Raw genomic sequence first — 25,671 nt, 5'->3', positions numbered from 1 at the left:
CAATACGGCAATGAACCTGCGGAGGCTGGTACACATCCAACATGAGGTGAGGGACAGGGAAGAACAGACGGTCTTGGTCTCGATAGACCTTGCCAAGGCTTTCGACACCACCGACTGGGGATACTTGCAAGAGGTTCTCCGGGCGATGGGCTTTGGGCCCGACTTTGCGCGATGGATCGGAATCCTCTATAGTTCCCCTAGGGCGCGGGTGCGTCTGGGGGTGCTAGGTCCGAGGAGTGGCGGTTGGGTTGGGGCACGAGACAGGGGTGCCCCCTCTCGCCGCTGCTCTTTACCCTGGCCATGGAGCCTTTTGCGGTCCGGGTTCGCGGGGAACTGCCACAATGGGGCATTCGGGTGGGCGACACCTGCAATGTTCTCTCATTATACGCGGATGATGCGCTGTTTTACCTGAGGGCCCCCAGGGAGGCTCTCCCGAGGTTGCTGCGCCTCCTGGATCAGTTTGGTGACGTGTCAGGCCTTCGCCTTAACCGGGATAAGCCCCTCATTTTCCCGTTATCTGGCTTCGAAGCGGTGCCACTGGAGGACTTACCGGAGCTCGGACTGAGATGGGAATTTACCAGTTTCCGATATTTGGGAATCCAGGTGACCTCATCGGAGGAACTGTCCCTCGCCCGCAATGTGGACAGGGTGCTCGTGTCCCTCCGGAACTCCATATTATTCTGTAACACCTTGCCCGTCCCTCATGGGGCGGCTAGCGATCGCCAAAATGGTGATGCTGATATGTCCTCCAGAACTCCTTGTACCCCCTTCCCCCTAGGGTTTTCCGGACCCTGAATTCGTAGCTCACTTCCCTGCTCTGGGCAGGGCGGCGCAGTAAAGTGGCCCTAAGCACCGTTGTACGCTCCTTTGAGGAGGAAGGGCTAGAAGCCCCGCGTTTTGATCTCTACTATTATGCGGCGCAGCTCCTCCCGGCAGCTAGGTGGTTTGCCGATGCGGACACATGGGAGACGCAGCTGCTCGCGGGGAGGGCCTCGGCGCCGGAGCTCCGGGTGGCGTTGATACGAGGATCTGGAGCGGACACTGCACTCCCTTATGTGGTGAGGCAGGTCGCAGCTATCTGGCAGCGCTTCATCGAAAGGGTCCTGCGCAGGGCCCCATTTCATAGGGAGCTGCCGATCTGGATCTTGGCGCCTATGAGGGACTTGGAGCAGCATATGTCCTTCCAGGCGTGGAGGGACGGGGGATGCGAGATCCTCGCCGATCTGTACCCCTTTGAGAGCTTTCTGACTTACGAACAGGCAGAGGAGTCGTTCGCCCTTGGGAGGGGTCGATATTTACACTATCAGAGACTGCGCTCAATAGTGCGCTCTATTTGGCCGCGATGACCCACACGTTACATATCCTGTTATCCTGTGGCAGAGGACGCAGGTTGATCACCTTGCTTTATGCTGCCATGAGACGCGACTCCGCTCCCCCGGTTCCGCCTGCATTGGCGGCCTGGGAGGCGGACTTGAGGGCTCCCCTGGACCAGGGACAACGTAAGCGCATAGGGCTTTTGACTCGGCGGGTGTCTTGCAACGCTCGCTTCAAGCTCATCCATTTCAACTTTATGCACCGCACCTACCTTACCTCGCAGTCGGTGAGTCGTTATGCGGGAGACAGGAGAGACAATTGCCCCAGGTGTGAAGTAAGAGCTGCGGGATTCCTACACCTAGCTTGGGAATGTCCGCTGGTGGGGAGCTTCTGGACAGCGGTAGTAAGTCGTATATCGACCACGACGGGCCTTCGACTTGAACTGTCCCCCCTACACTGCCTGTTGGGACTGGTGCCCAAGCCAAGAAAAAAGAAACTTCTGTTTACACTATTGCATTTAATGTTAGTGCTGGCTCGACCTCGAGTGGCCATAACTTTGATGGGACAGAGGGCCCCCGGGATGGATGCTTGGCTTAGGGACGTGAGGGAATGGAGACTCGGAGGAAACGCACATGCAGGCCACTCGGAAGGACGAGAAATTGCAGGATGATCTGTTAGCATGGCGTATAATGTGTACTGAGGCATTAAATACTGACAAACAAACATCACATACTGACTCGGATGGGACCAGTGGCGAACTGTTCTCTGCACCAGGGTCAGAGTCTGAAGGGGGAGTGCTGAGGGGATGCCTGTAGCAGGTGCGACATGTGGCCTGACCGTTTACCCTCATGCTGTCCACAATACTTGGATTAATGCTACGATTATTACTTGGACTTCCGTGCTGACTCTTTTTGCTGTTCCTGATGTTGTCCACACCTGTAAAGTGCTGTAATGAGTCTATCGATCTGTGCTCACAGGTTTTATGCCTGTAGGGGGTGGGGGGGAGGTGGGGCTGCGGGGTTGTATTTGTGAATGGAAAATAAAATAAAGTTAAAAAAAAAAAAAAAAAAAAGGATGGAGTCGATGACCATGCGCACGGTTGTCCAAGGGAAGAGTCACCTATCTCATGACTACAAAGACTTCTTACAAGACAACAACAACCTGCAATCATCCGAGCCCAACACCAGGTGGCGGACTAATGCTAAGGTGTACAATCTACAGCTCATATGCCTCGAACAGAGTTTCTCCTAAGCCATCCAGCAGTCTGACGCATGCACTCCTGGAACGTATCCATGGATACCGCTTGCTACCCCTCCAGGGAAAACACCAGTTGAGTGTCGTCAGCGTAGTTGACCAGGTCAATGCCAAAAGATTTAATAATGGAGAACAGGGGCTGTAAATAGATATTAAACAGAATGGGCCTGATCGCAGAGCCCTGCGGTACCCTATGATGTACTGGAGACTTACTGGAGATAAAAGGTGTCATTGTCACCATCTGTTGTCTTCCGGATAGGTAGGACTGTAGCCATTGTAAGGCCCGTCCTGACACCCCTATCCTCTCCAGTCTTTCCACCAGTACTGCGTGGCTCACCGTATCGAATGCGGCTGACATATCTAGTAGTACTAGGATGGCATCATTCCCATTGTCAGCACGCATTCGTAGGTTGTCTAATACGGTAGCCAGAGCGGTCTCAGGACCGTGACCTGGGCGAAACCCAAATTGGTCCCTTTCCAACAGATGGTTATGTTCCAGATAACATGAGAGTCTTTTGCTAACTGCTTTTCCAAGATTTTGAGGGAGATGGGTCTAAAATTCGCTGGAGTCTTAGGGTCTGGCGAGGGTTTTATTTTTAACAGGGGTGTCACTACTGCCGGATGAACAAGTTACTTACCTTCGGTAAGGCTTTTTCTGGTAGATACAATATCTGCCTGTGGATTCCTCACCTTGTGAATATCCCCTTGCGTCAGCAACATTCGGAAATTCTTTTTGTAGCTTCGCGCCGACGTGGATCCGGACGTCACAGAGGCACGGCTCCGCTCGCAGCTCCGCCCGAGACTCCGCTGACGTCACCGACGCCTATAACAGGCCCACGCCGGCGTGATGACATCAGTTCCGCCCTTTTTTCCGTGCCTTCGAGGCACACGGACGGACCGATGACAGTAGACATACACAGTATACGCAGTATAGAAATCAAGGTAACACACACAGTGTGAAGCAAATGCAATAAAACATTTGAAATAAACAACTCCTTGACAATAAAATAATACATTAAAGAAACTCTGGCATAGAAGAGTGGACAACGGGGAGGCGGGTGGGTCAGTGAGGACTCCACAGGCAGATATTGTATCTACCAGAAAAAGCGTTACCGAAGGTAAGTAACTTGTTCTTCTGATAGATACATCTGCCGTGTGGATTCCTCACCTTGTGACTAGAGTCCCACAGCAGTCCCCACTCCCGGAGGAGGGTGTCCACTCTGCTATACCAAGAAATCTTGGAGGACAGAGCGCGAAATGGCCGTCCCTCCTCACTTCGGAATCCAAGCAGTAATGCTTCGCGAAAGTGTGGAGGGAAGACCAAGTTGCCGCTCTACAAATATCCTCTACAGGCACACCTCTAGCCAATGCAGAGGTCGAAGACTTCGCTCTAGTAGAATGAGCCCTTATACCCTCTGGTGGTTCCTTATAGGCCAAAGAGTAGCAGATCTTAATGCAGAGGACGATCCATCTCGACAAAGTCCTCTTATGGACCGCTCTTCCTTTCTTACAGCCAGCAAAGCCAATAAAGAGCTGGTCATCCAAGCGACAGTCTTTAGTCCTGTCCAAGTAAAAAGACACCGCCCTCTTGGGGTCAAGACGGTGCAATCTCTCCTCCTCCTTGGAAGGGCGTGGGGGAGGATAAAAGGTAGGGAGGGTAACAGATTGACCAAGGTGGAAAGGAGTTACCACCTTTGGCAGAAAAGCAGCCCTGGTCCTAAGAACCATTCGATCAGCATGAATGGACAGGAATGGGGGCTTGGAACTAAGAGCTTGAAGCTCACTTACCCTCCTTGCCGAGGTTATTGCAACGAGGAAAACTGTTTTGAAAGTCAGGAGCCTCATTGGACATTTGTGAAGAGGCTCAAAAGGAGCACCCATTAAAAATGTCAAAACTAAATTCAAATCCCACTGAGGCACAATAAAAGGGATAGGAGGGAACTTATTAGTGAGGCCCTTCAAAAACCTCAAAACTATAGGAGATTTAAACAGAGAAGGCTGGTCAGGCAAACAGATAAACCCCGACAGCGCTGACAGATAACCCTTCACCGTGGCAACAGCAAGCCCCTGTTGTGCCAGAGAAAGGGCAAACTGGAGAACATCAGATAAATGGGCCCTCAAAGGGTCTATGGACTTCTCCCTGCACCAAACAACAAACTTAGACCACCTATAAGAATAGATGGACTTAGTGGAGTCACGCCTGGCTGATAAAAGGACATCCACCACATCGTGAGGGAGAGAAAAAGAAATCAGGTTGCCCCGTTCAATCTCCAGGCATGAAGGTGTAATGTCTGGAGGTGGGGGTGTAGAACCTGCCCCTCCATCTGAGAGGAGATCTGCCCTGAGAGGGAGACGGAGCAGCGGGTGAGAGGAGAGGTGGAGAAGGTCTGAGTACCACACCCTTCTTGGCCAATCCGGGGCAATCAATATGACTCGGGCCCGGTCTTGGCGAATTTTCCTCAGAACCCGAGGAATCAAGGGTATGGGAGGAAACGCGTAAAGGAGTTGCGAGCTCCAACTCAACTGAAACGCGTCCCCCAAGGCTCCTTGCATCGGATACTGGAGACTGCAGAATGACAGGCAGTGAGCATTCTCGTGAGTGGCGAACAGGTCCACCCGAGGAGTCCCCCACATCCGAAAGATGTCGTGAACTACCTCTGGATGGAGCCTCCACTCGTGATCGGCAGAGAACTGCCGACTGAGACTGTCTGCACAAACGTTCTGAACCCCGGCCAGATGATTTGCCATCAGACAAATCTGATGGTCCTGAACCCAGGACCAGAGACGCAGAGCCTCTCTGCAGAGACACTGCGACCCTACTCCTCCCTGCTTGTTGATGTACCACATCGCGGTAGTGTTGTCTGTCAGGACCTGAACAGACTGACCGCGAAGGGAAGGGAGGAAGGCCTTGAGCGCCAGACGTATCCCCCGCAACTCTAGAAGGTTGATATGAAGCAACCTTTCCTCTGGAGACCAAAGACCTTTGACCTCCAGGTCCCCCAGATGAGCACCCCACCCGAGAGTGGACGCATCCGATATTACTGTGGCAACAGATGGAGGAATCGGAAAAGGCTTCCCTTGAGACAGATTGCCTTCCACGCTCCACCAAGACAGATCCGCTGCAGTTTCTCCGGAGATCTTCACCGACTCCCTGATATCTCCGTTGTGCTGATACCACTGCCTGCGGAGGCACCACTGGAGCGCCCTCATATGCCAGCGTGCATGGTTGACCAACAGAATGCATGAAGCCATCAGACCGAGAAGGCGAAGGACCTTCAGGACTGGAACGACCGCTCCATTGTAAAACAAAGGAATCATCTCCTGTATGTCGCGAATCCTTTGAGGGGGAGGGAATGCACGACACACAGTAGTGTCCAGTACCGTGCCTATGAACAGGTTGCGCTGTGAGGGAACCAGGTGAGACTTGGGTACATTTATCGAAAAACCCAACCTGTGCAACAACTGAGTTGTCACTTGCAGATGATGGAGCACCTTCTCCGGCGACTCCGCTTTGATCAGCCAGTCGTCTAGATACGGAAACACATGAATCCCCGTTCTCCTGAGATGAGCTGCCACCACTGCCATCACCTTGGTGAAGACTCGAGGCGCAGTAGTAAGACCAAACGGAAGGACCACAAACTGGTAGTGTGACCCAACCGTAAAACGGAGATACTTTCTGTGCGACTTTAAGATGGGAATATGAAAATACGCATCCTGCAAGTCGATCGACACCATCCAGTCCTCTTCCAGCAGCGCTTGAAGAACCTGTGCAAGAGTGAGCATCTTGAACTTTTCCTGTTTGAGGTAAAGGTTCAAGATCCTGAGATCCAGGATTGGCCGAAGCCTGCCATCTTTCTTGGGGATCAGGAAATACCGGGAGTAGCACCCCTGACCCCTTTCCTGCTCTGGAACCACCTCTATCGCACCTCTTCGGAACAGAGCCAGGACTTCTTCCGGCAGGAGAAGCAGGTGGTCCTCCTAACAATAACCCTGGCAAGGAGGGTAATTGGGAGGGAAATCCTGGAAAGGAAGTGCATACCCATTCTCTACAAGATTGAGAACCCACAGATCCGATGTTATTAATTCCCAATCTTGTAGAAAATGAGTAAGCCGACCCCCTACTGGGCCCACATGATCCGGAATGGCGGATCTAGGGCTGCTTTGCTGCGTTGGCCGGGGGTTGGGAAGGAGAGGAGGAGGAGGAGGAGGAGGAAGTTTGACGACCTCTAGGGCGGGATCTTTGCCTGCCCCTGTATGACTTGTACAGCGTATTTTGCTGCTGTTGAGGCTGCTGCTGGGATGGTCTGTAAGAACGAAAGGAAGATCTTCCAAACCCTCTGAAGCGTCTACCAGTAGTACCTCTGGACTGAAGACCCAAAGATTTTGCAGTGGCCCTACTGTCCTTAAAACGTTCCAAGGCAGCATCAGCCTTCTTGCCAAACAATCCTGAGCCATCAAAAGGCAAGTCCATCAAAACAGACTGGACGTCTGCAGAGAACTCCGATGTTTTAAGCCAGGCAGCCCTCCTAGTGGCCACGGAGGAACCCATGACCCTTGCCACCGATTCAGCAGTGTCCAGACCACTCTGAATCACCTGTCTCGCAGCTGCTTGAGTGTCTGATATCACTTCCTGAAAATCCTTCCTGTCATCCTCAGGAATTTTCGGAATCAGCTGCTTGACAGAATCCATCAAGGCATGGATATACCTTCCCATCAGACACGTTGCGTTGGTTGACTTTAACGCCATACTGGCTGATGAGAAAACCTTCTTGGCACTCTGATCTTGCTTTCTGGATTCTTTATCCCCAGGAACCTGTGGAAATGCACCAGCAGATTTCTTTGAGCAGGCTGCTTGCACCACCAAACTCTCAGGCAAGGGATGAGTTGATAAAAACGCAGGGTCCTCAGGTGCAGCTCTGTATCTCCTCGCCACTGTTCTTGAAACTGCAGGAGCAGATAACGGTTTCTTCCAAACCTCATAGATGGGCTCAGACAAGGCCTCGTTGAAGGGTAACATAGGTTCAATAACTGACGAGGGTGAATGAAGTACTTCAGTCAAAATATTAGGTTTATAATCAGCAGTGGGCAGAGTAATAGTCAATAGACTCGCTGCTTTTTTTATAACGGTGTGATAAGGCACCACATCCTTCGATGGTACATTTGACACTGAAGCCAATTCCCACTCAGGCGACAGTTCAAGCCCACTGGCCTCACACAAGTCTTCAAAAGGATCTTCAGAATCCTGTAACTCCCCTTCTTCAGTATCTGAATATTGATACCTTTCCTCTTCCAGAAGTCTCTGGGCCTTTCTCCGAGATCTTTCCTTCACAGCAGAAGCCAAAGGGTTCGGAATCGACTCAGACTGGGTCGGTGCCGGCGTCGAACCCGAAGTCGGACGAGGCTTCTCAATACGAGGTTGGACACAATCCTGCCTCGGAGTCGTAGGCATCGGCGTCGAGGAGACTGGCGTCGACGGAGTCGGCGTCGTGCGCTTCGGCGTCGACGACACCGGTGATGTCGGAAAATGCCAATGCGGTGGTATAGCCGGCATAAAAGACATGAAGGGCGCAGGGGCGTAAGCCTGGGGAACACCCAAGTTGAATGCCATAGGACCCGTGGGACCAACAGGTGCACCAGACGGGAACATTGCCCTAGAATAGACACCAAACATGGCGTTCAGGAACTGAGAAGGATCCTGACCTGGAGCTGGAAATTCAGGATATGGCTCTCTGGGTCGTTCCTGAGGAGGTGGAGTCGAAACGACGTCGACCTCTTCACAGAGTCCAGGAACCGGGGTCGACGAACCCGCAGGCACCGGAACCTCGACTTCACCAGCCCCCTGCTCCTCACCTTCATCCTCCTGACCAGAAGGATTGGATGGAACTGGAGAATGGACCTGCTTCTGAGATTCGGGTGAATCCGGATGTGAAGCCTCACCAACAGAGTTATGTTCCGACTCCGAAACCTCCACTTCCTTACTCAGAAGTTTGACCTGGGACTTCGGTCTCGAACTAGAGTCCTTTCCGGAGTGATGACGTGACTCATGGCTCCTCTTTTTATGTTTCTTCCTCGAAGACTTCGAAGCGTGAGCCGAAGACGACTCAGAGCGTGACCTCGATCTCGACCGACGAGTTCGAGACTTCTTAACTTTCTTATTTTTAAGTTTTGCCACAAGGAGTTTCGTCTCTTTTTCTCTTAGCGCCTTCGGAGTAATCTTCTTGCAGCAAGGACAGTCCTCGACGTCATGGTCGGAACTTAAACACCAAACACAGCATTCATGAGGATCGGTGATAGACATAGTCTTGCCACATTCGCCGCAAGCCTTAAAACCAGTTTTCTTCGACGACATTTCGAAGAATATAAAGATAAACAGAATAACAGGATAATAGTAACAAAGTTACTGTAAAGCTACAGTACGATCCCTGAAAACCGTTAGCGACGACGCGGAAAAAAGGGAACTGATGTCATCACGCCGGCGTGGGCCTGTTATTGGCGTCGGTGACGTCAGCGGAGTCGCGAGCGGAGCCGTGCCTCTGTGACGTCCGGATCCACGTCGGCGCGAAGCTACAAAAAGAATTTCCGAATGTTGCTGACGCAAGGGGATATTCACAAGGTGAGGAATCCACACGGCAGATGTATCTATCAGAAATATAGATATATATATATATTTTTTTTATTGAGGAACCCAATTTCCTTACCCATCCATAAACCCTAAAAAACACCCTTACCACCCCATTTATTAGCCACCCCTAAAAACACCTTTACCACCCTCTACTCTTACCCATCCCTAAGCCCTAAAAACACACTTACCAACCCACTTCCTCACCCATCCCTTAGTCCTAAAAACACCCTTAGCACCCTATATCCTTACCCTTGCCTAAAGCCTAAAAACAACGGTAATACTCTATTCCCTTACCCACCCCTAATAACAACCCTACCACCCTGTTTCCTCACTCATCCCTAAACCCTAAAACACCCTCACCACCCAAGTTTCAGCCACCCCTTAACCCCAAGATCTCCCTCACCCCCCAATTCAATTTCCCACTCCTAAGCCCTAAAAAAGACCCTTACTACTCAATTCCCTTGCACACAAAGTCGGGAAAAATCCCAAATTTCGACAAAAGTGAACAGAAATCCTGCCAAAAAGCAGCAGGGGGGAATCTCTTCTCGGATCGGTACTTAACTGGTGCACAAAGAATATAACGGACATCTGTGCACCTGGGTGATGCCTACATAGGCACTGCAACGTCAACCAACTCAGACGTCACGGTGAGCTGAATGGAGACACCCAATGTCATGCGCAAGGGGTATGCTCTGCAAAAGTTTACGGATCTAGCCGGACGCCTGGGAAATTCAAAGGTAAGGAATCTGCAGCTAGAAGTCTATCAGATCCCTAAAATCACCCTTACCTACACCCACACCTAAACCCTCAAAACACCCTTAGTTTGCGATATCTGAGGTACATATGCATGTTAAAGGATATGCCTTTACCACTCTATACCCTTACCTATCCTTAAAAACAAGTTTAACAACCAATTCCCTCACCCATCCCTAAACCCTAAAAAGAACCCCCTCTCCACCCAATTCCATTACCCAGACTTAAACGCTAAAAACACCCTTACCGCCCAATTCCCTCAGCCACCCTTAAACCCTAAAATCACCCTTACCAACCTGATCCCACACCCACCCAAAAAACATCCTTACTTTAATCTGATGCACACACACACACACACACACACACACACACTTGCCTTATATATGCTTACCATTTTGTTGCAAAGGCATGCGTGGTAAAGCCTAAAGGCATATGCGTGTGGTAAAAACATGTGTGGTAAGGCATTACGTTATTATAATTGCGTAGTAAAGGCAGTTATCCTTCAATATTTATAGCCCCTCCCAACAACAAAACTACTTGGATCCAGAACACTCAAAAATAAAAATGTGTGCAGTTAAGCAACCCCTGCATATCTAGGTAATACTCTGAATGTACTACACTGAACACAATAAATCTGCATATGCAACAGCCCACTCCCTTCCATTACACACCAACATTGAAAGTATACTTTACTTTTCACATCAAAATAATTTTAGAGAAGGCTACGTTTAGGACAGCTTATGGAGCATCATTGGGAGTACCTTTCATTGAGTGGCTCCTGTTTCACATGCTTGATCATAAATTTTGAAATAAGGATAATAGCATGCACAAATAGATCACTAACTTTAAGCATGTTCTTTTATATCATTGTTACTTGCAAGCATGTCAAACACTTTCTATAAAAATGTAAATTAATGAAATATGCCAATTGCAGCAGCTTGTCCTAGGGTGTGAAAGAATCTTCTAGTCCTATCAGCACACTTTGCTAAGACCGCTTACATTTCAGATACCATTACAAATTCCACAGGAAGCTTCCCCACTAACCACCAGGGGCCTGCCCATGTGAGAAGTAAACAGACAGGCGGACTCTTACACAGACACGCACACTTTCAGTGTCCAATACCCAGCTCTGGTTAGACTAATTCATATCTTTATATAAGATGTGAACTACAAAGTGAAACATGGTTTGTTACACAAAATACTGTTTTTTATTGCCAATTTAAGTTATTTTCTACCCAAAGCAAATGCAAGAAACGCACAATGATATCAAAGACTGTTGGTGGAAGTAGATTCCCCAGACACTCACCATTCCCACCAACCACCTGTAGCTCAGGGTATTTCTGTTTGATGTAATGGATCATGTTAATCTGATACACTGAATTTCCCTGAGATGAGTCCTGAAAAAATGGCAAAAATATGAAAGTTAGAATGAAAAATAAATCAAGTTTAACAATGTAGAGATGAGGAGTTATTGACTGACAACTTAATACTGAGATTGAGCATAGAGATCATTAACTTTTTTTGTTACCATTTCTACCACCCAACCTCCACAAATGGCATACTGCATCACCAGTGTACAGCCAAATGCCCATCGTGCCGACACGTACTACAGGAAAAAAAAAAAAGACAATGTACCCTTCACCCCTCTTTTTTTTTTTTACTAAGCACAATGCCTCCAAGGTAGCAAAAAAAAAACAAAAAAAAAACACAAGTTGTAAAGCTTAGGAAAGTCACCTAAAATGTAGACTATTTATCAGAACAAACACTTTACTACATAAAGGACCAGACCTCTGAAACTCAACAAGCTGCACCCGGAGTGGATCTCTAAAAAGGAAATAAATGCATCTTGCACTGCTTTAATTAAATCCAGTAGACAGACAAACAAACATGGTGGACATCAATAAAAAGTGTCGCAAGCGAATATTATCGCGCCTTCTAAAAGAAAAAAAATGGGGAAGCCTGACCAAAGGGTAAACAGAAATCTCTTGCAAGTGAACCAGAACTTCGGCTTTAATAAAGTTTGAAGAAAAAGAGTAGACACACTAAGCCCCAATCAAATGGGTGGTCAATATCAAGCAGTGTCAGAAGAAGATTTATATAATTTAAAAAAAAACTTGCAGGTAGGCGATCACAAAAGCAAAGGCTGGGTACGAAGCATGAGAGTGAACAGAATTGAGAACAATACAGATGAGAAACGTCATCAAATCTTAACTGTAAAACAGTTCTGAGAAAGGACTTCAGAAAATTGTGGGTAAATAATTTGTAACCAATGTCTCCCTCATCAGTATCCACCGGGAAATTCCACTTAAAACACTTCGCAGTTAATGGCCAACCTCATGCAATTCCAGAATCATACAACTTTTCCCCCCTCAAAGGTAGCTCCGCGCACTTCTCCCGAACTTCAGCAGCTGAAATACACGACAGCCACCATATTCGTATTCCTCCTTGCTATTCTTTAAGAAAGCAGGGGGGCATGAAGGCTACACAAGAGGTAAACTATTTCAACAGGCAGACATTCCTGCTAAGGGAAGTAGCTTCAAAATAATCATAATCTTCATACTTGAAACATTCAAGTGGTTTATCAATCAAAAGTTCCAATCTCAGTTCTTTAGATATCGGCGACACCTACAACGTTTAAGATGTTAAAAAGCCTTATGTTCCATATCTAGACATCGTTTCTAGTTTAGCCACTTCCAGGTAGCGAGGAAACTAGGAGCATTGGCAGCAGGTGTAATAGTAGCTCGAGGTTTCGAAGGGTGTTGAGTACGCTGTACTTCGCTCAGCCAGTCTTTAGCTTCATTAAGAAGATCTCCGGTCTCGGGAGCAATGGAATCGTTTCTAGACATACAGACGTGTGTCGCCGAATCATTTACCACAGGGTGGGAGAGCAGCCGGATGAAACACACGGGAAACCGCTGCATCAAGTTTCCTGTCATTCTTAGCAAACTCGTTTACTGTTTACGCGGTTTATTGGCGAGTCTAGATTAGTCCTACTTCAACATGTAGGTGCCAAGAGGGCACGTAACGGGTGAACACGGCGCCTTACGACACACTTCCCAAACCAGTGCATACGAGCATGTTAGAAACCAACCATATTTGTAACGAATCATCAGATGGCATAGTTTGTATTCTTCTGCCATCTAGTGGTTCAATCCCGAATAGTTAAATTACTTACACCAGTCTGTAATGACAATCGGAACGCTAGGAGGCAGAGTCTGATGACGCGGACAGGAAGCAATCTAAGGCTTTTAGTCAAACCATTCTTCGGAATGTTTTATGAAGCGTCCGCCTTATGCAATCAGTACATTGTCTCCCAGCATCTTTACTTCATAGGCTGCCTGGGCAGCATGCATGTGACTGACAGATGAAAAGCTGCAAACTCAGTATTGCCGGAAGCAACACGATCTACAGAGCACTCAAGTGCTTTGTTTAAAGACGTTTTAAGCATATGAGGTAGGACGCTATTGTGCCGTTCGCCTTAAGACATTTAGTATTGCAACAGATCAAATCCTGGGCCTCTTGGCAAATGTCGGCAGCTGGGGTGGCACGTGTACTCTAATAGAGGAGATGGCAAGCACCCAATAAGGTACGTGATGACCTGCGTATATTAAACCAAAGGTCAACGCCGGGCCGTTCTCACCTGAACAAGGTTTCTATGGTTAAACCTAAAGTGATCTAATAAGACTCATGGAAAAGACAATAGTTTTACCTGTTTGAACCGGGAAAAAAAAGGAAACGGGCTGGACATGTGTCCTTTGTTGTAGAAACTGCTGCGGCTGCAATTGATGGCTGTAAGCATGCAGCACTTGCACAAATAACGCCACGATCTTAGGTGGTTAGGAGGCACCGACCCTAAAACGCCCTGTGAGGTCTATCCGCCCCCGCCTGAGGCAAAGATAAAGGCCAAAGTCGAGAGGCCATCAGGCCTCCTTTTCATGGAGTATTCTGAGTAGAAGCGGCTTGGAACTTCACAATGACTTTTCTTCAGACCAACTAAAGAGATCCTTTTGACTTTGCTCAATCCCGGTGTATACATACGTGCATGCACTGTAAAAATGTCAGATGTGTGGTCTATCCCATTATTTACACAAATAACCATTTAAATAGAGCTATTTTGTTTCTTGTATAGCACTACTCATCCCAATGCAGGGTGTCAGAGCATTTTACGTAACACAATAAATCATGTAAGTGTGTAAATCAATGTACAAGATGTTATATGCGGCAGTGAGGGATACAAGGTGTAGGAGTCTCATGTCATAACTCATTGTGCTATATTAGAAGGATTTCATTTTATGAACTGTAAGTAACAAAAGGATCTGTGTTAAAAGCAGTAACTCACTTCCCTAGCTACATAAAACAAAAATCTCTCATGTGACTTTATGTGGTTTGAAGGAGGCGCGTTAACTTTCTATACTACTTTGAATCAAATTTGGGACTACACAAACACAGATCCCTCCAACAAATGTGTTAACCTCCAGAGTCCTCACCATTCGGATTATTCCCAGAGATTTACTGGGCACCTTTGCAGAAGATGCCTTAACCCAGAAAAATATTTCAAAATGCAGACTTTCCAATCAACTAAGCACAACATATCTACTACTTTGCTTCTCCTTGTTGCCAATTTCATTGAGGCAGAGTTAAAAAAAAAAAAAAAAATATATATATATATATATATATATATATATATATATATATTTTATTTGAGGCCCAGATTTTGCATTGGGGTTGTGTCACTTCTTTGGCACAACCAACGCTAATTCTCATTTGTTACATCTCCATGAGCTTAAATGTACCTGATAAGCATGTGTGAAGTCTTAATATTGGATGTCACTTCATATGATGTCATTTCTTGTGAGTTCCCATTCTGTGATACCATGTGCAATGTCATGCGTTGGGAAGTCATGCACTGAGGTCACTAGCACACTGCCCAACTTGGTAAGTGCCCCCACTTCTTTTTAGGACTTTTTGCCTGTCCAAATCAGGCAGGTAACTTAAGTGGTGTGCAGCACTCGTTCAGTCCAACCCTGGCACCAGCACTCATTGTAGGAAGCTGGCTCTTTGTATGACATACCAAAAAGTGAGATGCCTTCTTTTGATGATACTGAGCATAGGCATCAACTCCATGGTTAGATTGTTTTGCCGCAGGCGGGTGAGAATTGAGTTAGATTAAGTGTCAGTAATGTGATGTCCATGCATGCAATGTGAATTATGGTAAATATAAAAGTAAGGAGACCTACACAAATGTCCAGAGGATGGCGGGAGCATGTGAATCAACAGCACTACCTGCCAAGAACAGATGCTTACAGGACAAGTAACATTTTGTTGAAGGCTTTTGTAGCTGTAAATACACATGCTTAGCATAGACTGTAAAGCAGTCCTTCTCCAAAAGCGGTAGCTAGCTTGTGGGGGTTGCAGTAGTTTGAAAAAGAGTACATAGCACTGCTTGTCCAACAATAGATTGTTGACGTGCTAATACATCCACACAGAAATGTTTTGCGAAAGTGTGTGATGTGGACCATGTTGCTGCTTTGTAAATGTCAGCAATGGGTATATTCCCTAGGAATGCCATAGAGGCCCCTATTTTTCCAGTTGAGTCAGCCCTAGGAGGAACAGGTAAATGTCTTTTAGCTTTAGCATAACACATTTAAATGCATTTGACGATCCATCTTGAAATCCCAAGTTTTGAAATTGGGTTTCCAGTGTGGAGAGGTGAGAAAGCAACCAATTAATTGGTTTTTCTAAATGTTTTTGTTCTGTCAATATAGTAAGTTAAAGCTCTTTAAACATCTAGAGTATGAAGAGCTCTCTCCGCAACGGTTTCAGGTAGCAGAAAGACAGGCAATTCAATTGATTGGTTAATATGGAAAGCGGAAACTACTTTAGGAAGGAACTTTGTTTGTTCTGAGCACTACTTTGTTCCTGTGAAGTTGAAAGAATGGTTCATCTAACGTTAGTGCCTGGAGCTCACGGATGCATCGGAGTGAAGAGATATCTTGAAAAGTAGCTTTTTTAAATGCCAAGTATTGGAGTTGGCAGGAATGTAGTGGATCAAATTGTGTCCCAATGAGCCTCGAGATTCCAAGCTGGTGCAAGTGTATGGGGAATTACCCTCAAGTCTGTCCATAAACGCTTTAATGACTGGTATTTTAAATAAAGATACATGTTGTCGGGTTTGTAGACAGGCTGCAATGGCTGCAAGATGTAAGTGTATTGAAGTGCAGGCCAGCCATCAGTTTGTAAAATGCAGGAGATAACCTATGACAGTTTGTATTGGCTCATATAATAGTTACGTTTTTGGCGCTGGCAGTAAAGGACAAATCGTTTCAATTTGGCAGCGTAGCATTTACTAGTTGTAGGCCTACGAGCTTCTTTAAGACTATCCAGACGCTGCTGTGGAAGGGTTAGATGCCCAAATTCTATGACTTCAGGAGCCATATGTCAAGGTTCATTTCCTTGGGATTAGGATGTCTGATTTAGTCATGGTTGTGTGTGAGAAGGACTAAGTTGGGGGAAAGTTTCTTGTGGGGAACTTGTGAGAGTTCCTATAGTGTGGTGAACAATGGTTGACGAGCCCAGGTTGGAGCTATTATTAGGGAGAGGGTGATTTGCCTGAGCTTTCTGACCATAAATGGAAGTAGTGGAAAAGCGTAGGCAAATATCCTGGAATAGTTCATTCATAGAGCATTTCTCTTGGATAGTGGTTGTGGGAACCTGGGCGTGAAGTTGGCCTTTTTGTGGTGTTGCATACAGGTCTATTTGGGAAAACCCCACTTGTGAAAGTATGGTAGGAGGACTTTGAGGGTGGAATTCCCTTTGAAAGACTTGTTGCTGCATCCGGCTGAGGAAGTCTGCAACTTGATTGCTTGTCCCTGGTACGTGTTCTGCTAGGAGATGAAGGTTGTGATGTAAATCAAAGTGCCAGATGGTATGGGCTAGGCAAGATAATTGTAGAGAATGAGTCCCTCCCAGTTTCTGAAGATAGTACATGGTGGTCTGTCTGGACCAGGACAACCTTGTTTATTAGGTCAGTTAGGAATGCTTTCAATGATAGTTGAACAGCTTGTAGGTCTAGGTAATAGATATGGAGACCTTGGTTTTTGGGATCCCATATACCTTGAATCTTAAAATCTTGAAGGTGAGGCCTCCCCCAACCAGTCAGGGAAGCATCCGCTGTAAGAAAGGCAGAGGGAACAGAGTCTAAAAACAGCTACCACTTGGACAGGATTTTGAGTTTTGCCACGGCAGAGTGATGTGTGTGGCTGTCTATCAACACTAGATCATGTAGTTGACCATGTGTGTCCATTGATGTGAGACATTCCTGCAGCAGTCTCATATGTAGACAGGCATATGGGACTACCGCGATGCAGGATGCCATCAGGCCTAAAACTAGCAGGACTGTCCAGACTGATTAGTAGCCCGGTTTGAAAATGTTGGGCTAGTGTTTTAATGTTTTGTATTCTGGCTGTATTAGGTATGCTAACCTCAATTGCACATTAAGTATGGCTCCTAAATACAGTTGAATCTGTAACGGTTTGAGGTACGATCTTTGCACGTTTATGGTAAATCCTAGACAATGCAGTACAGTGAGTGTTTTTTGTGTATATTGGTTGCAAACGGGGGAGCCGTTGGTTTTTATAAGCCAATCGTCCAAGTAAGGAAGTGAGTGAATGTTTTGCCGGTGCAGATGTGCTGCAAAGATGCAGATGTGCCGTTACCACTGCAAGCATTTTGTGAATACCCGTGGGGCGGTGGCGACTGAAGGGAAGCACTTTGAATCAATACAGCTGTTCCTGGAAGACAAACTGTAGGTATTTGTGGTGAGCCAGATGTATGGTTATATGAAAGTAGGCATCTTTTAGGTCTACTGTGGACATGAAATCGCCTTTTTGTAGCAATGGTATTACTTCCTGAAGGGTGACCATGTGGAAGTGTTCTGTTGGGATGTAGTGATTTAGGGACCTAAAGTAGAGGATGGGTCGCAGTGGGAAGTCCGTTTTGGAAATGAGAAAATATAGTGAATATACTCAGTTTCTTGATGTTGATTGGAATGGCTCTATGGCTCCTTTGAGTAAGAGAACTATTATATCTTGTTTGAGCAGTGCTTGATGCTGTATGGAAAGTTTGTGCTTGCGGGGTGGAATATTTGGAGTTGTGAATAGCTCCAGACAGTAAACATGTTGCGTAATGTCCAACACCCATTGATCTGTCGTAAATGTATTGCCATTCTGGGAAGAAGTTTTGTTGACGTCTAGACAGATGCTCGATGATCAGGGGGAATATTGAGGAAGTCACTGTTTGGAGGTAGTAGCTGCGGTAAGGGTAGCATTTCATTATCTGCAGCATATGAAATTATTTCCCCTATATGTGCCCCAGCAGAATCCTCTAGAGGTTAATGGCTGGCCTTGGTTTTTATATGCGGTACAAAAGGGGGTGGTGATGGACGGAGCATCTGAATCAATCAAACACTCACACCCAGTCAAAAGATCTGGGTTGAATCCATCACCGTTCTTAAGCCCACTCTGCCACCCCAGTTCAGACATGGCTATATGCAAATCAGTCTGACCCTGTGCCTCAAGGGAACAGTCCAGCCCGAACTGCCAAGCCATGTCTTCCCTGGACCGGAAACAAGCTTCCGAGGACCGGTTTCTGGCATTCTAGCCGTCTTCAGCCCGGTTTGCTTGAATCCAGAGGCAAAGTGAGCAAGGGACTCACGTCTGAGCATACCCTGCCACACTTATGGCGGCCAAAAGTGGTACAAAAGGGGGTGGTGATGGACGGAGCATCTGAATCAAACACTCACACCCAGTCAAAAGATCTGGGTTGAATCCATCACCGTTCTTTAGCCCACTCTGCCACCCCAGTTCAGACATGGCTATATGCAAATCAGTCTGACCCTGTGCCTCAAGGGAACAGTCCAGCCCGAACTGCCAAGCCAGGTCTTCCCTGGACCGGAAACAAGCTTCCGAGGACCGGTTTCTGGCATTCCAGCAGTCTTCAGCCCGGCTTGCTTGAATCCAGTGGCAAAGTGAGCAAGGGACTCACGTCTGAGCATACCCTGCCACACTTACGGCGGCCAAAAGTGGTACAAAAGGGGGTGGTGATGGACGGAGCATCTGAATCAATCAAACACCCACACCCAGTCAAAAGATCTGGGTTGAATCCATCAACGTTCTTTAGCCCACTCTGCCACCCCAGTTCAGACATGGCTATATGCAAATCAGTCTGACCCTGTGCCTCAAGGGAACAGTCCAGCCCGAACTGCCCAGATCTTTGTACTGGGGTGAATGTAAGACATTGTTCTGCATTCTGTCCATCATCTGTGTTTTTTGCAATTTTCACCCCGAGTGGGCTGGGTATGCTCAGACGCGAGTCCCAGGCTCTCCACATCACTGGAGTCAAGCTATCCAGGCTGAAGAAGGCTGATGGCCAGAAACCGGTCCTTGGATGCTTGATTCCGGTCTAGGAAAGACATGGCTTGGTAGTTCGGGCTGGACTGTTCCCATGAGGCACAGGGTCAAGGCTGATTTGCATATAACCAGTGTCTGACCTAGGGTGGTGTGGAGTGCAAAAAAACGATGGATTTAGGCCCAGATCTTTGTACTGGGGTGAATGTAAGACATTGTTCTGCATTCTGTCCATCATCTGTGTTTTTTGCAATTTTGGTTTTTATATGAGCAGGGCCGGACTGGCCCAGCCATCGCGGGCACCGGGTGTTTCCCAGGTAGACCGCTAGGGTTGGGGGCTGGTTGTGGGCCCCCTTGGGGGGGGGGGGGGGAGGGGGGGGGGCATTTTGGTTACATGGAGTCCGCAATATTGGCCCCCGTAACAAAATCGGCCGAAACCAGCCCTTGCAAACTGCTCGGCTGAACTCACCCCAGGGGGGCCGACTGAGGAGTTTGCCACATCCGGTTTCTGTTCCCAGTCCGTCCCTGTATACGAGGACCCCGAGGGGTCCCTAGATGCAGATCTGGTGCCCTGTTTGAAGTGAAGTGGAGCAAAGAAAGGACCCACGATAGGTGGGAATTTGGCAGGCAACATCTATGGGTCCCTTTTAATTTTTTACATGGCCGTGTTTACTAAAAAGGTGCTCTTTGTCAAAAGGAAGATTAAAGACTGCTTGCAGGAATTCTGTTTTAAACCCTGAGACACGGAGCCATGCGGGTTTACACAAGAGAATGCTTGTGTTTATGCCTCTAGCTCCAGTGTCAGTGGTGTCTAGTGCACATTTGAGGGAATTATTTGCAATTAGTTGACCCGCTTAGACTAATTCATACCTCTACTTTTTATATTCCTCTGGGAGATGCTGGAGGAGCCCCTCTATCTCATTCCAGTGGGCCCAGTCATAACGTGCTAGAAGGGCTTCACTGTTGGCAATTAGCCAATGATTAGCAGACTGGTCAGCAGCCCTTTATACGGCTGTGTCAATGATTTTTGATTCTTTGTCTGGAGGATTTGCATCCCCGTTCTTTGGGAGTTAGCTTTTTCTTGCAATGGCTATTACAAACTAGCTGGGGGTTAACTGCATGCTAATGCAAGTTGGGTCAGATGGTGCTGCCTTGTATTTTTTTTATTGATTCTTAGTGTGATAATTAGTGCACTTACAGGATCTTTAAATACATCAGAGTGATGTAGCACTCCTTCAAGCATTGGTAAAAAAAAAAAAAAGCTTCACTGTGCAGTAGGGAGGGTTTCAAAGAGGAAGTCATCCTCAATAGGGTCCTTGTACAAGGGTACCTGGTGATATGCTGCAGCTCAAGCAATTAAGCCTTGATAAGCTGAAGCGTCATCTGGTGGGAACGGGCATGCAGGGTAGAAGTCTGGGTCTGAATTCCCCTTATGGTCTAGGTCATAGGCGTCTAATGGGTTCCTAGGATGTGTGTCCTCTCCTATGGCATCATTATCCTCCCTGATGGGTAAATGTGAGGAAGGTGAAATGATGCCTTCCTCACACTGCTGTGGGAGAGGAGTGGATGTTGGGGTTGCAGAGGTAGGGATAAGAACATGTAAAGGGCTTGTGGCCATGTCCTTTTTGGTCTTCTTGCAATGCTGAATAGGAGGGCAATTGTGTTTTAGAAAGACAATTGTCTTAGAGAGTTAAGGCGCTGCCGGCTGAATAATTTTCTCTGCTCCGCACTGAATCTAATGTTTTTTGCCTCTGATCGAGCCACTCTTGCATAGTGTCAAGGATCGGCTCAAGGGGATTTTTTAGGCCAAAGGTGTAAAATTTAAGTGCTGGAAACGGTTTCTGTACCGAGACTATGGTTCAATGTGTCTATTCCGAGGCTTATTTCTTAATGGTGGAAGCCACTGCTGTAGGCCAAAGTTTTGGTGCCAAGCCAGTTTTAGCGGTTGGAGCAGATTTTTGGGAGGTTTCGGATCACAGACACTTGTACTCACTATCTGACGATTTTAGGAAGACTCCAGGTGGACTGGATCTTGTTCGGTTTCCAACTCTCATCCGGAGTCTTGGATGGAGACTGACTCCTCTGCGGCTGCCGAAGCCTCTTCTTCCTCATCGTCTGATTAGCCAAAGATATCTGGTGTGTAGCTCTGTGCTGCACTTCTAGGCACCATGCACATCGGTCCCAAAGGGTCTCTTAAAACCGAAATGACCTGCAGCCTCACAGGTATCATCCAGATGGTCGAGCGAGAGGCAAAAGTTACAGACAGAGTGTTGGTCGGGCAAGGGTTTTTTAAATGTCAGTTAAGACAAAAGAGGAACGGAGTGAGTTCCATCAGCAGCTCATTTTTCGTTTGGAGGTGTCGGATGTGAAAAGGGCGCAGCCGAGCGTGTTCCTATGGCAGTCTAGGCAAGTTGAAGGACCTGACCCACAAAATGTTCCTTTGCTCGGAATGGAGGAATGACTATGTGATCAAGACTGTACCGTAGAGCTAGGGGATATACTGTAGAGACGATCTAGAACCGGAGCACGAGAGAGTACATTCAAACCAGTCAGAGAAAAAAAAAATCTAACAATGGAGTCGATGCCCATGCGCAGTATCACCAAAAGAAGGAGTCAAACAGCTTCGCGATTCAAAAAACTTCTTTGAACAAAAACAACTTGCAATCACCCGAGCCCAACACTAAATGGCAGACTTATGTTAACCATGTAGATCTACAGCCACACATGCCTCAAATTGGCATGGTGCCTTGCTTTTAAGGTCGAACGTACTAGAAAGTCTATTGAGGGCTTAACAAGAACTTAAAGGGGCTTACAGACCGCACATTCATCAACAATGGTTGCCTTTGTGACTCTGATTTTCTTACTTCTTATTTAATGGCTTTCCTGGTTCAGTCTGGTCTACCTAGTATTTGTTCCTCTCCTGTAGCACTGCCTCTTTACCGTCTGACAGACTGGCTTCTATTCTTCCACTGCTCACTTTAATGGCACTACTTTTTTCTTTTTGCTGAAATACTCCATGAGAGCGCATGTGTTTTCCAGCTTTCTTCCTCATGTTCTTCATCCCCCCTCTGCCAAATACCTGCGCCTGTGCTCAGAGTTGCAGTCTCCACTGAGTTGAAAACATCCTCTTATGTAATTTGCCCGCCAAACTCCCTGTCTTCACTGGGCGATGTTGCGTTCTCGCTTGTGTGCTTCTCCCTCACCCAGTACTGCCCTGCCTGGGGGGCTGAATTTCCCCTCTCTTGTCCACTACCTGTTGCTTTCTCCATCTACTTCTCTGCTGCACCCATACCCCTTTATATATTTGTTTCCAATAATCGCTTTTGAACTACTTATTTTTCTTTGTTTTTTTAAAATTAACTGTAGGAAGCTGGATCTTTATGTGATATATCAATAGCTCGATAAACAATGTAGGGAGACCTGTGGTTCCCTTATGAGTGGGCAGGGGCTTGCTATTCAATCCCAAAAAGCTCTATTAGGGTGTAGTGTGGTTGGGCAATCCTAGGCTTAACACAGGGGAATGCAAGACATTTGCAAAATACACACAATGATCAATAAATAATAACTGAAGGAGGAGAGCCACACCACTTTATAAACATAGCTAGTATATTTATAAATATGTTTAGGCATCAGAGAGAAATTGTTCAGGAAAGTAAGTTTTTAGATAAAAAAAAATCAATTCAGTTTCAAAATTAGACATCGCAATTTCAAAGTTCTGCAATGTTTTACTATGGAAGGAAGAACAAGTTCTGCAAAAAGGTACAGTACATCTACTTACAGGACCAATCTCCAGGAGTTATGGTGAGTAGTGGGCAAGGTCCAAGGCAGCAGCAACAGTACAGCACCAGCGGTACAAGGGCAGCCAGGTGTGGGCGCCAACTAGACAGGAGCCCAATACATTTCAACAAGAATCGGTCACTAAAAAGAGGCTGCAGGCTCTCGCCAGGAAACCAGTTGGGCTGAACCAGCAAGTGGGCTAAAGAGGGGGCACCTTTGGTCATCTTCTCCAAAGCTCAGGGATGACTAATGCTGTAGTGTCCTTAGGCATCGGACTTTTCTTTACAAGACCAGTCACAGTCGAGGGGGGCTGTGTGCGGAGGCTGCAGGCGCCTGGGAGTCCAGGAGGGGTGAGACCATGCTGGACTCAAGCTCTGTAGGGCTGGAAAACCTTGTTGGCACCAGTGGCTCACTTCAACTTAGGCCAGAGGAGACTGGTGCAGTGGTAGGTTCAGGTGTCTGGCTTGACTGTTTCGGAGACTTCCGAGACTTTGCTTTAGGAGTTTCTTCATAACAGGTCCGCTGTTCACAGGAAGTCTTGGTTCTGAAGTGAAGCGCAGGCACGTCTCCCGGGCTTTGGGGACTCTGCAGTTGTGGGACTAGTTGACTTTTGGTGCAATTGGCAAAGGCAGCAGTAAAGCTAGCAGCGTTAGCACCAAGTCAATTGCTTGATCTTCTGTTCTTGCAAGGGTGCGACTTCTTGTCATTCTTCTTCAGGACATCCTGATCTGCTTCGCTGGTGCTAGGGACTCCCCTAGACACTCCATTTAAGGGCATTAGGGAAGTATAGGGTAGTAGCTAACGGCTACTGACCCTTGGGTCACTATGTCATCTATATGACCACTTCCTGTGGGAAGTGGGGATAACTCTGTCCTAGAATTCCTATGTATGCCATTACAAAAAGTAATACTTATGAAAAATCGTGTTCCCCTCAGTTCTACCCCACCTTAGGGGTGGTACTAGCCTAGGGGTGGTATGCCTACCGGACTAATTTTACCACCTGTCCACGTGCCAAGGGGGTCCTGGACTAAGAAGGGCGGCTTGTCTCCTGTAAGTGGAGCCAGATTTGCAATCCAAAGGCGGCAGCCCTTTGAAGCAGATTCCAGTGTAGGATTGATTAATATATGCACCCAGAGGGCACCTTAGAGGTTCCTCCTGAAAACCTACAGGCTGGTCTCTGCCAGCCACCAGAGACGCTGTTCTGACCTCCTAGGGTATGGGCTTTGATCTCAGGAGGCCCAAAACAAATGCCTGTCCAGGAAGAGTTTATGACACCAACCCACAGGAGGACCTGATGAATAGCGCTCCTAGGTCTGCAAGCTCCAAAGAAGCCCCGCCTTTGAAATACGAATTTGGCTCCCCTCACAGGTGAGGAGGCCAACCCACTTTGCCCAGAGCCCTTTAGCTAATTTGCCTGATGCCTACTTGGATGCCAGTCAGGTAGGCTTGACCACCTCCAGGCTAGTGCCACCACTAAGGTGGCCTAACCTGATGCGGGTACAACTTTTCAGAAGTGGCAATCTTTGTGTTGGCACACTTAGGAATTCTGGGACATGGTTATGCCCAGTTCCCACAGGAAGTGGTGATATAGGGGGCGTAGTGACCCCAGGGGTACGCAGCCCATTGGCTACTACCCTAAACTCCTCTAACACCACTACATTCAGGTGTTAAGAAGCCCCTGGCACCAGAGAATCAGATCCTGCCAACCTGAAAGACAACAGACGTGTAAGGAGTTGCATCCTGCAAGAACTGAAGATCCGGCAACTGACCTGGCGCCAACCCTGCTGGCCAGCCTGCTGCCTTCACCAGTTGCACCAAAAGTCAACTTGTCCTGCAGCTGCTGCGTCCCCCAAAGCCAGGGAGACCTGCTAGCACCATACCCAGGAACCAAGACCAGCAGAGAAGTAATGGACCCGTTTCACTGCATCCTGCAGGCATCCAAAAACTCCTGTAAGGACTCAGTGACCGCAGAATACTGAGGCCTAAAGCAATCACTACACCTGTCTCTCCAAGCCAGAGTTGAAGTGGGCCAAAAGTGTCAGCGGTGTCCCCAAGCCCTCCAAAGATAGAGTTCAGTGTGGTGTCGCATATCGTGGACTCCCCAACGTCGCCTGCAGCCTCTGCACGCAGGCCCCCCTCTACCACAACTGTTTTCTGGAAGATAACTAGTCGCCCAAGGACACCTCTGCACCAGTCGCCCTTGGCCCATTGCGAAGAGGACAAAAAGTGCCGCCACGTCCCCGAGCATCATAAGGCCTTAACCCCCCACCCCGGCCCCCCTTCAGTAGTTCAACCCGACTGGTCCTCCAGTCCAAGCCTGAAACCTCTTACACTAAGATAGATTCTTCATAGAATAACACGGGGCACATGGCGCTGGTTTGCCCTATGCACCCGGCCACCCTAGTGTCTCTGGTGGTGTTTTGCTGGTGGTTCCTTAAGTCTTGGAGGATTGGCCTCGTAAGTTGCTGCACTGTACCTGAATTTCGCATTGAATTTTCCTCCCATAGGAAAACATTGCAGCCTCTGAAAAGTGTCAACATTTTGAAT

At 47.5% G+C, this 25,671-nt stretch overlaps 1 protein-coding gene across 9 annotated transcripts in view; it reads right to left on the bottom strand.

Moving 5' to 3' along the window:
• Window positions 1–25,671, bottom strand: part of IMPDH1 (inosine monophosphate dehydrogenase 1) — a 526,992-nt gene that overhangs the window by 125,996 nt on the left and 375,325 nt on the right. For all 9 annotated transcript variants that reach the window (XM_086918881.1, XM_086918878.1, XM_086918879.1 and 6 more), the window contains one exon: window positions 11,250–11,340. In XM_086918881.1, the coding sequence (XP_086775007.1) occupies window positions 11,250–11,340 (91 nt within the window). The remainder of the gene's footprint in view (window positions 1–11,249; window positions 11,341–25,671) is intronic.

This window comes from Lissotriton vulgaris, chromosome 1_1 (assembly GCF_964263255.1).
Source record: "Lissotriton vulgaris chromosome 1_1, aLisVul1.2, whole genome shotgun sequence".
Lineage (NCBI taxonomy): Eukaryota > Metazoa > Chordata > Amphibia > Caudata > Salamandridae > Lissotriton > Lissotriton vulgaris.
The sequence above is the reverse complement of the archived record's forward strand: the minus strand, read 5'-3'. Positions and strand labels throughout refer to the sequence as shown.